Source organism: Astatotilapia calliptera, chromosome 9, assembly GCF_964374335.1.
Source record: "Astatotilapia calliptera chromosome 9, fAstCal68.1, whole genome shotgun sequence".
Classification (NCBI taxonomy): domain Eukaryota; kingdom Metazoa; phylum Chordata; class Actinopteri; order Cichliformes; family Cichlidae; genus Astatotilapia; species Astatotilapia calliptera.
This window is the reverse complement of record NC_137430.1, coordinates 11,086,654-11,100,922: the sequence shown is the minus strand read 5'-3', so window position 1 is coordinate 11,100,922 and position 14,269 is coordinate 11,086,654. Positions and strand designations below refer to the sequence as shown.

The window sequence follows — 14,269 nt, the reverse complement described above, 5'->3', positions numbered from 1 at the left end:
AACTGCAATGCTTGACAAGCCTGTTTGGTACATTTATTTTGGGGGAGGTTCAACAAACGGTGGGTTTTGACAATGAGTGAGCTGAGAGTCGAGGAGGAAGTGGTGGTGCTGACAAGTCTCACAGACACAAATAGAGGAAATGTCATCAAACTCCCATAAAGACCCAACGAGCACGTAACAGAAAACAGGGAGAGTCACACAATGTTTGTTTTTTGCTTTCTCTCAATATAGATGATGCGCTGGCCTTTCTGCTGCAAGACAGTACAAGTAAACAGCCATTGATCTGCGTGTGCATGTGTGCAGTTATGTGTTTTAACCTTTTTCATCCAGCTAAAAGCAACAGCTTGATCCTGACTGACCTTCAAGAAGCTCCGTTCAGCTGCTGCCTGTTCTGCACTAATACTAGGAAATATGGTCCTTAACCTAGAATGAACCATCAAGAGGTGAATTACAAGCACTTGGGTTAAAGCATGAATTCAGTTCCCATTATAATAATCCGACAGCAGGAGGAGAAGCAGTGCTGCCAAAAATGGAACTGTTGAAAAAACGCTGGGTCCAGCGTAGGTCAGTTTAGCACCCGTGTTTCAGCCTGGCAGGAGCAGTGGAGCCTGGTGAGCCCACGGGGTTTCGTCCAGGCTCCAGTTGTGAGACTAAATGCCCTCAAACACATATTCACTCTCTCTTGCATTGTACACCAAGCATGGAGACCAGAGAGGGATCTAGGCACAGATGCAACATGTTTAATGCACACGAAGCACTTTTCTCTGTGTGTAGTGTTGCACATACAGACTTCTTTGAAGCTTTCTGACTGACTGAACAGCTTATATTGCTGCTAGAGGAAAGTACATACACTAAATACACCCCAGGCCATCTGAGGGAGAACACAAACAGGGACGTGGACACATACTCCAAGTCTGTATTTACAGAGACAATGACTAAAAGCCTCCGGAAAAGAAAAACAGCACCGATCTAAACATAGCTGAGCATATAATGCCTTTGTCTAACAGCAGAGGCAATTTCACCATTGCACAGGCCTATGACGAGAACCGATGAAGGGTTTTCCCTAAGAGTGTAATTTCATCAAACACACCCACACTCGGAGTCGTGACCACAGTCAGTAAACTGGCGTGACCTCACCCACTTTGTTGTCAGTAACTATATGTCAAATGTGTCCCAGCGAAGCTAGAATAAACAGTATCGAGGCATACGCGGCTCCTGTTTCACATTCAGTCCGCAATAAATGCCAATGCTGCACCTCTGGGACTGCACATCCAAAGAGCCGATTTTAATCATGCCACATAAAAATACAGCAGCGCACAATACCAGAGGCCTGCTGAGCCCAGATCAGCACGCACACACATTTCTCTGAGCGTGTTATTTTTTATTTCTTTTTGTATATCTTTCCTGCCGATGGCTAAGTTTAATCTCTGGAGTGTAGAGTGCACCGTGGGCTGAGCCAATACCTGTATTTACTGTATGTCAGCCCTCTGACTGCACCGTGTGGGAGGGCACAGTGAACGCTCCCAGTCATATTTCATGTCAGTTTGATGAGCTCGATATCGCCCTCGCGTCCGCAATCATGCCGCTCTAACCAGCAGCTGATTAGTTTAGCTTAGGATACACACACTGGGGATGGCAACTATGTGCTCCAACGTTAAGAAAACCAAGCACTTTTAGAGCTCGACAGATAAGTTGTATCTTCCTGTTTAATCCATAAAAAACTTAAGTGTAGAGGAAGTGTAAAACCATAACTGATAATTTCACCCTGTGGCTTGTTACACAAGTCCAAGGGTGTAACACTCTGAAGCAGAGACTGAATTGGACTGTTTAGGAATTACAACCCTTTATATGCATTGTTTACCATTTTGAGAGGCTTAAAAATAATCAGACAAACTAACATTAGTTTAAATATAAGCATTATTCATAATACTTGGATTAAAATCCTCTGCAGGCAATGATGGCCTAAGGTCTAGGACCCATAGTCCTGTGTTTCCATCCTTAGATGTTCTGCCACCTTATGTTGCTTCTTGCATGTGGGTCTGCACTTAATTAATAGTTTTCTATTTAGCAACTGAAAAGCAGCTCGGCGATATGCACCGAAGGTCGTGAGTTTGAGTCGTTTGGTGTGGAGTTTGCATGTTCCCCTCGGTTACTCCGCCTTTCTTCCACAGTCCAAAGACATTAGGTTAGTAGATTACCCATAGTTGGGACTGTGACTGTTCTTTATGTTCTGCAACAAAGTGGCAACCTGTCCTGGGCTGACCCTGCCTCTTGCTCTATGGCAGCTGGGATAGGCTCCAGCCTGGGGCAGGTCGGAGGTTTTGTGGTTTGATTCCTGGCTGCTCCAGTCTGCATACCAAATATCAAAGTGCTTTATGTTGCATAAAGCACTTTGAGTGGTCATGTAGAGTAGAAAAGCACTGTACAAGAACAAGTCCATTTACCATTTTTGTGATCCTGAATTGTAAGACTGACCGATTAAGTGGAAGAAAAGCCTGCTCTGTTGGCCATTGAAGAATTTGTTTTTGTAGCATGCTTTGGACCATTCACCTGCACTGTGACTTGTCCGATCAGTTTTGCAGCATTTAGCTGAATCTGAGCAGAGTATAGCCCTTCACTTCATATATCCAGCCTCCTACTTCTATCAGCAGTCTCATCGTTAAACACTAGTAACCTGTTTCCACTGGTAGCCATGCATGCTATAACATGCTCTCTTACCTGAAGACTTTTTAAAATTAATCTTGAACACAAATACCATTTTGCTGCTTGTTTTAAACTCTGTGTATTTAAATTAATGAAGCCTGCCTCTTTGAGTGCTTTGCTGAGTTGGTAAGATGTTGTGAAGTTGCTTTTCCTAACCGTGGAAATAATTCTGTCATCATGCACTTTTAGTTGTCTTCTCTGGCCTTTCAGGCCTTTTGGTGCTGCTGTGTTTGCTAGTGCATCGTTCTTTTTAAGAATAAACCCAAGTGTTGAGTTAGCCTAGGTTTTTCTGCTAGGATTTTGCACTGATATATAATTTTGATGATGGAACAGGACTGCTTGGGAGCCAAGGGTCCCGTTACGTTTGAGGTTGGGAAGATATGAGAAAGGGTATGAATATGACAAACTAAACATTTATCACAAAACTTTTGTTTCTACACCTGACTGATTTACAATCCACTGTAGTGGTGTACAGAGGCAAAGTGAATGATCTATGAATGTAATGAAAAACTAACTCATCACATTGCAACAGAAAGCCGTTAATATCTGGTTTAAACAGAGGACGTTCTGTTGTGATGGATATCGAATAAATAAATAAAAATGTCCTCATTAACAGTATGTGTCAAGAATCGATGCTCACTATACCTTTTACTTAATGTTTCAAGCAGGGTGAAAATAAAAATAAAAGCGAATGCATGAGGACAAAAACTATGATTAAATGTACTGAAACTTTCATTAAAGATGGCAATTTACCTTTTTAAAAATCTTTTATCACACATTTATGTTTTGCAGGATAATATAGAGTGTTGAAGGAAAACGCCACACCCATACATCACAAGGCTGTAGTGGAAAATTACTGGACACAAAGGACAGGGCATAGAGTCTGAGGTGTGTGTGGGTACGATGGAGTTTTGTTTCTCTTCACAGGGAGAAGATGCCCGACTGGTGTTAAGATGTAAGATGAACCAGCTACCAGACCAAGTGCCAAATTGGGAAAGCCAAGTTTCCCTACAAACTGCATCTCCTTTCCAACTTTTTAACCAACCATACACACATCTTATTTGTGTGATACAATAAGAAGTTCATTCACTAGTGTGGGCGGGTGTTTGACAGGTCCACAGCGCTGTGTAACTTGAACCTTCAAAACATTTAATTAAACTTTGAAACTGTATATTTTACGTTTGCTCACCAAGAAAACATAAGAAGCTTTCACACTTTAGATTGAGTCTGCAATAATCTTATGATATTTAACCCTATAAAAAAAAACACTAAAGCTAAAAGGATTTAGATGCCTGAATGAAAATTAACACGGTTTCAAAATGCAGTCTACCTGCTGAGTTTAAAAAAACGAGTAGAAAGTTTGAAGGCGGTTCTTCAATGTATATTGATCAGTTTATTCATTCAATCGGGACATGTTTTTCTCTTGTCCCAAAGTCTTACACAAACAAGTCATCGTGACATGTCCAAGTTGTTTTGACCAGAAAACAGGAAAGAAAGAAAAAAAAAACAGTATGTGATCATGAAAACAAACACACATTCAAAGACTACCCGTCATGTCTCCATGACACTACGTGTTTGGTTCAGGCCAATTTGACTTGCCAATCACCCAAATGTACCACTTAAATCTTTTACAGTTTGTTTGTCTCGGATTTAATTGTAGCTGGAGGAAGGCAGGCGGTGGGACCGGGGTACACTTAAAAGATACAAAAGTGAACATAAACAGTATTTTTAAGAGAAAACTTCCTCCTCGGCTCGATGGGAGGGAAGGGGGTCAAAGCCATGTTGAGCAGAACCGATAGGGTCGTACAGTAAATGCTTGCATGCACGTTGACACAGGCACTGATCTTGACTTGCTGTCTCACTTCAGTCTTCAGACAAGAGCATTCTGGGAACTGTGAGCTCTCTCAAACAAGGCAGTCAACAGGATTTTATTATTATCATTATTTTTAATTAAGTCCATTCACAAAAAAGAAATAAAAAAACCCAAACAAACAAAAACAGAGGAATATGGGCCAAGGACAAATCCAGAAACAAGACTCCTGTCAGCCTGTCTTATGGAAATATCAAAACTAACAGTAACAAATACCTTAACACACAAAAATAGTGGCTTTACTCCAGAACCTTCCAACATCTTTTTTTTTTAGTATACAATACATTACTTTCAGTACAGGCTGGACCTACTGTATTAATCTGTCCAGAATGGCTCAGCAAGCCAGTGCTGAGGATTCTGAGTAACGTAATAAAATTCATAAAATACCAACCACAAGAAGCAATTAAGCAGCTTCTTTAAAAAAAGGAAGAAGAAACAAAAAGAAATAATAGCGGTATACAAATTAAAATAATAAAAAAAAAAAGAAAAACACCAAGAACAGCAAAACCAAGCACAAGTAGTATGATGTATAATTAAGGCGAGTTAAAATATTGCAGAATAATTTGGCCCCTGTGTCTCAAACAGACTGCCACAACAGTCAGAGCTCCCCCCAACTCGTAATCGCTGCAAGGATCCAGAGAAGGGAAAGAAGGAACTAAAGAAAGAAAGAAAGAAAAATGTGATCCTCTTTGGAGAGAGATGGATTTTATTTGGTTTTGTTTGGTCTCTTCTTCAGGGATGTCTTAAAGGGAACAGTGAGGACCTCTTTTCTCACATGAATTCCAATAAAAAAAGAAGAAAAAAAGAAAAAACAAACAAAAAAACAGATGAATGATTGGTTACGTAATAAAGTTGTGTTTATTTGAGACTTATTTTTTTATTTTTTATTTTTCTGAGCCCAGTCTGAAGCTGGAGGAGGGGAGGGGCACGCGGATCAGAAAATAGAAAGCTGTTTATCAACAACCTGATATGACACAGTTGACAATGCAGTGCCCTGTGGGAAGAGTTTGTTCCCCTGAAAGTCCTCCGTCTGAAAAGCAGTCGGGCAAAGAAACAAAGAGGACGGGGATAGGAAGTCGAGTTTCTGAGATACAAAGTGATGCTGACCCTCTTGTTGATTTTTTTTTTTCTCATTATTTTTGGACCGGGATCGAAGGTCACATCCGACAAAGATCCCCCTCCACAAACTGTCCCTCTGGGCCCCGTTTGTTAAAAAGGCTGGGGGCTGGAGAAAGTCAGCTTAAAGTCCTGGGAGTCGCCTTTTTTTAAACGCGGGATCACCGTCAGACTTCTCGGCTGGTTCTGCAGGTCTGCACGAAAGTTTCGATCGCCGAAGAGGAGGAGGCGTGGCTTGTTGTTTTTCCCATAAAGCTGTCCAGTGTCCACCGTCCTCCTCTCTGTGAAAAGTGGGGGGCTGTTGTACTGTTTTTCCACAATCCTCTTAACTCCCACCCTAGCTCTGCCCTCTCGTCTCTTAACCCCACCCCCCTCCAAAAAAATTCAAACCCATTCCTGCATGGAGCGTTTGCAGTACAGTATGTGGCGAGGCGTGCCCTTCCTCTTGAACTGCACCACGGTGTAGACCAGCACCAGCAGGCACAGCGCGAGCACGCAGGGGATCACTATGGCGATGGCCTTCACCGTGTTGGCCTCGTTGTCCAGCTCGATCACCACGTCCGAGTTGCCGTCGTCGGCCGGTGGGCGGCCGGGGTCGATGGGCGTCAGCTCGCAGCCCATGAAGTCCTTGAGGATGGAGCGCGGGTAGCCCGGTTCCACTCTGAGGAACTGGTTGCTAAACTTCCAGTACTCCTTCCCCTTGTAGAAGTAGGTGAAACCTGAAGCAAGGACACACGCACACAAAAGTTGTTAAAGAGTGATTTAGCACGTTTTCAGCTAATGCTCAGCTCTGTCAGTACTGTCAAAATGTGCATTAAGCTGTCACCGAAAAGCCATCAAACTGGATATAATGATAACAATTTCATTCAGCTGACGGAAAGGTCACCAGCTAGGGCGAGTGCTAAAACGTGAGGAATACGTCACATTACTAGCTTATAAGCCATTTGCTGTTAGATCCTCATCGATACACGTCAGGCATCATTTTTACTGCTAACATATACTGAAGTAACCGGGCACAACTGTTGCTTTGGAGGAAGCTCTTTCATGTATTTAATAAAGTCACGAACTGTTCAAAGAATTTATTACTAATTGAATCTTTAAAAAAGAAATCACCTTTTATCTTAAAGGAAAAAAATTATTCAAGCGAAGTCAAAATGAAGATAACCAGCCAGTAGTGTGTGTGCTGCTCTGATGCTGAGCCACAGTTTCGGTTTCAGTTCAGTTGTTCTGCTGGGATATCTGTGCCTGTCCCTCAGGACTAATTATACCGGTCATGAAAGAGAAAACACACCCGAGCGGGAGTCAGGCCCCGTAGCTACGCTCACACAAAAGCGCAGCAAATGTCACTGGCAAACAAGGCGCTTTCTAAGCCACGAGAGCGACGGTCGATTTTGTGACGGGACGTGAGGGCGACTGTCCCAGCGTCCCCCAAAGATGCACAGATCCGCTAATGCAGTCGGCCGCCGTGCATTCAGGTGAGAATTTACCCCTCCTCTCCACAACGGCTCCAGCGATGGAAAAAAAAAATCATGAAACACAAAGAAACTATTTTTTTGTTGTTCCATGCCCACAATATGTTCATTTCAAACTTTGCCTCCACCGTCGCTCAAATGCTCACTGGGAAAATGTGCCGTGTAAAACTGGTCCGGACAGCCTGGCTGAATCCTCGAGCTCTCCTCTCCCTCGTTGGCCTCCTTTCACACTTTGTGTTTCCCCATTTGTTATTTATGCGCACTCCTCTCTGAGAAGATGAGGAAAGAAATGTTCTAAGTTTCCAGGCGAGGAAGGCCAGCGCTTTTTAAACAACGTGTCGGTAGGAGATGGTATGAGCGAGGAAATGAAACAGCGTAAGGTGGGATTTTAGATGAAAGAGGGGCCGGCCTGGCCGAGTGGGAGACTTGATCACCTTGTCGGGCAGAGCTCTGTCTTCACAACCTGGCCGCGTATAGTGAGACAGGCCAAACCACACAATGCTCTTTGAATTAGTATTTAGAGCTCAGCTGAGTATTGTGATTAGCTGATGAATTACAGCCACTGTCGGGATGCTCCTCTTTCTGATCTGGCGGCAGGTTCTGTCACACTTTTCTCCTACATTTAACCCAAATTAAGCGAAAAAGGGGTTTTTGTTAGAAATAGAAAGATCCACATGAAGACTAACTATACAGCTCCATAACAAGTAGAACTATTCACTGAGAGACACAGAGGGGGAGAGCAGATGAGAGGTCAGACAGGCTGAGCTTGTGTGGGTTAGAACCAGGTCAACGTCGCCCTGGGCTCCCCGCTCCGAAACGTGCCGCCTCATACACACTGTCGTGGGCTACAGTGGCGTGCTCAATTACGCCTGGCGATCTGGGTCAGTGTTATGAGCGGTCCACTTGGCACGCTGTCTCGGCAAACAGCCGGCTCTCTCAATAAACGAAGGCCGACACATTTACGTGCAGAAACATACACAAACAGCCATCATCCGCTTGGATATCAGTCCATCCTTCATGCTCTGATTGATGCCCGCTCCACCTGGCCTCACCGGCAGAAATGCCCAGCTACAGGTCTGGCGGGGGATCTTCGGCACAGATGGCACGAGCTTTCAACACCACCTGCTCTGTTTTTTCCAAACGACTTGCAGCCAAGACCAGACCCCAAACCCACCTGGCACGGTGCATCCAATGGGAAAAGATTATTTTTGTAGCCTTGCCATCTGAGCGGCCTATCGTTGAGCTCCCGGCGAGATTTTAATCCCGCCTACCCAAGCCTGAAGAGAGTCAGTTGGCTTAAAACCGGAATGAGCACCCAGCGGTGGTCTTGTCCTTTCTGCTTTCCACAGTCCGGCTCCGACTGGGTCTTATGGCACTCAGAGCAGGATGGACCGATTACGCAATATTTTCTTGTGAAACAATTCATAAAAAACAGGGACAAAATGTATTTCTGGATGATCTGACCTGCTTTTTGTTTGGAATACGCAAATACATTTCCCTCTGTATTGCATGTATGGAAGCGTGCCACACACTGAGACTCAGTTTAATAAGTGGGGCAAATTTCAATCAATGCTACCCTGCCAGTGACCATCTGAAATCAATGCAGCCTGGCAAACGAACTGCAACTTGCTTGCCAAACCAGAGTATTGTGCAGGACAAATCGTACCATTGGCTTTGTCCACGAAGGCCCCCTGTGGCGATTCAGGCACACCTCTCCACACTGTGATAGGCTTAGGATAGCCAAGGTCCATGATTCTCATTTCCTCATTGTAGCGCCAGTACCTAAACAGGAACAAACGATGAGCCACGGGAAGACAAAGCAGGTACTATAAGGCTAGAGGAACACAGGGCTGAAAATGGAAACAGATGGTATTTTATGTGTATACCTAGTATCTTACTATCACACTGTCAGCTTCCTCTAGTGAGTTAATTCAAATAATACCTATCATAGCAGGTGTGAGAGGCATGGGGAAAATCTAACTCTATCCCACATTTTCCCTGAACCTTTTTCACCCTGATGATGTGGGACAGCAGACAAACAAAGAAAACTAATGAACCGTCCTCTAAGAGGAGTCGCTGACCTGATTTTGTAGCAACATATTACAGATGGTTCTTTAGCACAAGTGTCAAATGAAATCAGGTTGAGAGCGACTCTGTGTCAGATCAGAAACGCTACTTTAAAACATTCTTCCCGTTCTTGTTTAGTTATACTAAATATCCACCAATTTAAGATCATACGCTTCGCTTTTAAGAGACCTTTGCAGGCTAAATTTGCACACGGCTTTCAAGGAAGAAAGTCCAGAACTGATCTAAGACCTCCACTCGTACCCACCTGTCCCCTTTAAAGAAGTAGGTTTTGGCCACATCCTCCCACCACAGGGCGGTGTCGATGCTCTGTGAGGGCATGCCATGGGCAAACTGGGAGATGTCCTTGGGGTATCCGGACTGCAACACCGTGTCCTTAAACACCCAGAACTGCTTTCCTGCATATCGAGAAAGAGAGTGAGAAAACAAATTAGAAGGAGGACGAGTAACCGTGGGGATTACCATACAGGGGGGCAAAAGACCCCAAAACGCACTGAACACACGGCAGGCAATAACCTGTTGCGTTGTATTACTGTATTTGATGCTGATACTGTTGAAAGAGGGAACAGAAATGGTGACAAGCTCTCCTTGCCCTTGCTTAGAGGTGCTCTGGGAACTTTTTGGCGCTGGCAAACTGAGCTGGTAACTGCTCAGCTGTGATAAAAGGAAAAAAGCTGCAAAGCTTGTGGGAAAACTGGCAACCAAACAGTCAAATTAAAACCTTTATTTTTTAAAAGTTTCCTGGATCCATGAAGCCAAGAAAATACTTGGGTTGTGATATTGTTGCTGAAATATTAAAAACCATATATCTTTTTCTGCTTTGTTCCTCGCCTCCATTTTTTCCTCTCTACAGCCTCCTTCCTGTGGAGTAATTAGGTTAAACAGCACATTTCTGACACCGCGTGACCCCAGGAAGTGCATTTCTTCATCAATGGTGGAGGCGTAGGGTGGGTCAAGAGGAAATGTGTGTTGGGGTGTGTGGGGGGAGGTACGTGGCAGAAAAGAAAAAGGGAAAGAAGGAGTAGGAATGACAAAGGCAGAGCAGATGGCGTTTTTATTATTCCCTTTTTATGATTAAATCAAATGAAACGGAGCCTGAGGCTATGAATGTTTGCTGTTTTATGAGCGGGAAAAGAACAATCATCGGTTTAATATCTGCAAAATACTTACAGTATTTCTTTCAATAATCGCGGCGCTGACAAAAATAAATCAGGGTTTGGAGGAAAACATAAAAAAGGGCTGACAAGGAGGAGTGTGTGACATGTGCAGATGTCAGACACACACACAGTACGCTTCAGTCGCCTCTGAAACTCTGTAACATTCAAGACATTGAATATAAGTAAATTGAAGTTTTTTAAAGCTTGTTTTTAAGACAAAAACAGAGAATCAAAGATTCAAACCGTGTTTGCAGAATCCGATTAACTGGCTGTGTTTAAAGAGCCGGATCCTCGAGTCTCCCTGGTGTCTAACTAAACACCAATCAGCCTGAAACACTACATGGAATTTCTGCAGGGTCAGCTTTACAGATGACCACACAACTTCTTTCTTTCTTTTTTTTAACAAATGCAGGAAATGGATGTCAAATAAGGGAGGCAAAATCCCAGCAATATCTGGCCTCATTCATTTTCTTCACAAATTCCCCATGTCTGACATTTCACCCTAAAGTATTTAAACAATACGGATACCTTAGAGATGGAAAGGTGGAAGGAACAGTAGGACAGGGTGTTGGCTGAATGTTAAATGGGAAGGCGAGACCTGCAACGGCCTCTTTTTTTCTCAAAAGGAAATTCCTGTCATTTCAAGTCATTCTCTCTCAGCGCTCCGCTCACCGTGGGTCACGCTTCCTCCCGGCCTTGATACGCCACGCTAACACGCCACACCCTGAGGTTAATAGTGACCCGTCCCCAGAAAGAATGAGTTCAAATTGATTCATAAAAAAACTCCCAAACTTTCCCTTCTCTCACTCTTTTTTCCCCCCAATCCCACATAGAATGGGATTCTCCGTTCTCGCTTTCTTTTTTAAATTGGAGTCGACTTGCATCGGCCTCCACATAAAAGTCGAGCTTCATCTTCAGAGCTGTGAGGGCTGCTTTGATGTAGTGGTGGCTCTGGCATCTGCTGCACTGCAGCGACTAATCCTCCCCCCGCCTGCCTCAACAGTGTATGAAAAGTGTTATATAGGATGAAGATTTGTTCCAAAAAGGAGACGCCTCCTCTTTACACAGGCCACACACAAAAACGGGAAAACCAGGAACCACACATGCGCCTGTGAGTACTTAACTTATTATGCATACGCACGTCCAGTGTGACCCCGTGGCTTTAATGTCTGCTTGAAATCATCGCGTTCAGATCTGGAAATGTATTCTTCGACACGGCGTTTAAGCAAAAATCATCGCAGGCTTTTCCACGTACAACAAACAGCCTATGGAGATTCTAAGTTTGTCAGATATTCTCCCATAAAACTAAAAACTGCTACAACTGCGCCGATGGAGCACGAACCGTGCTGACTGCTACTACTGAACATAAACCAAACATAACCCCCATTTCTCACAAAAAACAGAAGTGTAAACTGACTGCTATTTTGCATGATACCTCCATCTGTAACCCTGTGTTATAAGGTAGGGAACAGTAAATGTACTAAAAGGTTACACTGTGTTAGAAGAGTTCCTGCTCAGGACCCGAGCATTCACCCTTTCAGAGCCAAAATGCCAGGGTATTAATGTTTTGGCTAAAATTAGATGCTCTGTCCTAAATGTTTTATTTCGTCTGGGGCAATGAGCATTCATACCTAAATTCATTATACCGCCCCCTCTTCTCTACTTAATGTTTCAGATTAGAATCTGCTGCTGAAAATATCTTTGTTTGAGACATTTTATCCTGCATTTAGCTATCGAGTACATACAAAAACCTCTTCATGGGGCAACAGTTTTACAAAGAACAGCCAAAAACAGTAAAAATGTTAATAAAAACTTTATATAATTCATGGAGTTAACATTAGCTGCAACACTTGGTAGCTAGCTCTGATGCAGAAGTGACAAGCTAACAGTAAGTGGCTAACAGTAAGTGGCTAACAGTAAGTGGCTAATAGAAAACATACGTTACTGTAGAGTATTATATAAAAAAAACACTTTTTCTACTTTGTTTTGCTTTATTAAACTTCTGTTAAGTTTTGAGTGTTTTTGCAGCATGTTTATATTTGCCGGTGTTTTCTTAAATTGCAGAGCATTTGACCTCTCATGGCCACCGTGAATATCTGCACTGACACAATATACCACACAGGAAGAGAGCCAGACATAAGCAGGATACCAAATACCTGTGGCTGTGTATAACTGTAACCAGCACCATGACCTCAAACTTGAAATAAGACCCTACAAGAATACGGAGAAAACCTCTGAGCAAGCATTTGGAAACAGTGGGAGGAAAAAACTCCCTTTTAACAGGAAGAAACAAGAACAAAGCAGAACCAGGCAAAACTGGTTGGGAGTGAATTCAATGACATTTTTAATTTAAAATTCAATGTACACGCCAATACTGGTCCAGCCTACAGCTCGAGTTCAATGTGAGAGTTTTGATCATCTCTAAGTGATTAAAATTGGACGTGATGAGCGAGTGGTGAGTGTCACTGATCTTTTATGACTCTGGAGGGGACCATAGGGTTGCCAAATGAAAATCAGGTTATATTTAGAAAGACTTGAAACTATCAATCAAAGTCATAATTTTCCCATAGATTTCTACAAACCTTTATTCTTTCTGCAACGATAAAAGTTGCCCCCTGCTGGTCATTAGAAAAAATGCAAGTTTAACCTACCACATTAGCCGAGCCTGCGTATTGTTCTGCTCTTAATCTGAAATAAAACAATATAAGCCATGTCTGCATAATTTAGATGTAGGGAGTAGCTTTGTCTGTCCTCTGACACAAAAGCCTCAATCAAGCTCTGATTGGATCCTGCCTCCCAGGAGGAAGATACATACCCCTATATGTGTGCTGTGCATATGCAGGGCGCCTCCGAGTAAAGCTGCAAAAGCCCATGCTAATCTGATTAATTTAATTTCAATTCACAACACAGCTTCTTATTAATCAACATTTCTCCATGTAAAACACTCTTCTTCTAAATCTGCCTGCATGGTGTTGCCAAACTGTGAATGGTAATTCTGTAAGGGCATATAGCCTGATTAGCAATCCACACAGCAGGCCCGGTTCGACTGATGCGTTTAAAATTCATGCTGAACTTCTTGCGTCTCTGAAGAATTCAGCGAGGGAAACAACTAATACACTGACATTGGCGTAGGAACGAAGAGCACACTCTTAATGTATACTGTGTCTGTTTCCAGACCTGCCCAAAAAGCACTAAGCTAATCAGTGTCTCAGCCATGACAGCCAAAGCAGACTCCAACGTCCCCATCTGTGGATGTATTTTAAGAGAATTCATCAGACGAGAGCTGTTCAGAGTATATTCAAAACGCCTGGTTAGACGAGGAGTTAACGTGCCGCCTTCTGCTTTCTGACCGACTTTCTTCCTAATTTTTCTTCCAAATGGTGACAGTCAGAACAAGGCCTTCTGGGAAATCAGCTGCATGTGTTCAAATGAAAAAAGGCATTCTGTTAGTATGAATTTTCTAACTCCACCGCTGCCCAGTAAAGAGCAGGGTGGAGGAGAAGGCAGCGAAATCAAACTTGCAGAGCTCGTGGCACACCCGGGACCAGCAGTCTGCATTTCCAGGAATTGTTTGGTGTTGGAAATAGAAACGAGTTTGAGAGAAGATTTGTAGTTTTTTTTTTATCATCCCAGCAGAGTTTCGTTGTTACCTACGTCTCCTTTCATCAACACACTTCCTTCCCCGCCTTTCCCTGCCTCCCGTCCTCTCTGTGTGTATGCAAATACGAGGGCCGTGTTTGTTTGCTGCTTCTTTTAAGTGGCTTTGCAGCTTCAGACATAATTAGTCGTAAAGCTGTGTTTTGGGGGCTCAGTCTAGATTTGAATGTGAAGACAAATCTTTCAGCAAAGCAAAAAAAAAAAGAAAG

The 14,269-nt window shown here is 43.2% G+C and overlaps 1 protein-coding gene across 2 annotated transcripts in view; it reads right to left on the bottom strand.

The window, feature by feature from the left end:
- Positions 1-4,629: 4,629 nt before the first annotated feature.
- mmp16a (matrix metallopeptidase 16a (membrane-inserted)) overlaps positions 4,630-14,269 on the bottom strand; it is a 75,575-nt gene continuing 65,935 nt past the window's right edge. For both annotated transcript variants that reach the window (XM_026179200.2, XM_026179201.2), the window contains 3 exons: positions 9,494-9,644; positions 8,828-8,943; positions 4,630-6,408 (listed from right to left, as the gene is read on the bottom strand). In XM_026179200.2, coding sequence (XP_026034985.1) covers positions 6,074-6,408; positions 8,828-8,943; positions 9,494-9,644 — 602 coding nt within the window. In that variant the 3' untranslated portion in view covers positions 4,630-6,073. The remainder of the gene's footprint in view (positions 6,409-8,827; positions 8,944-9,493; positions 9,645-14,269) is intronic.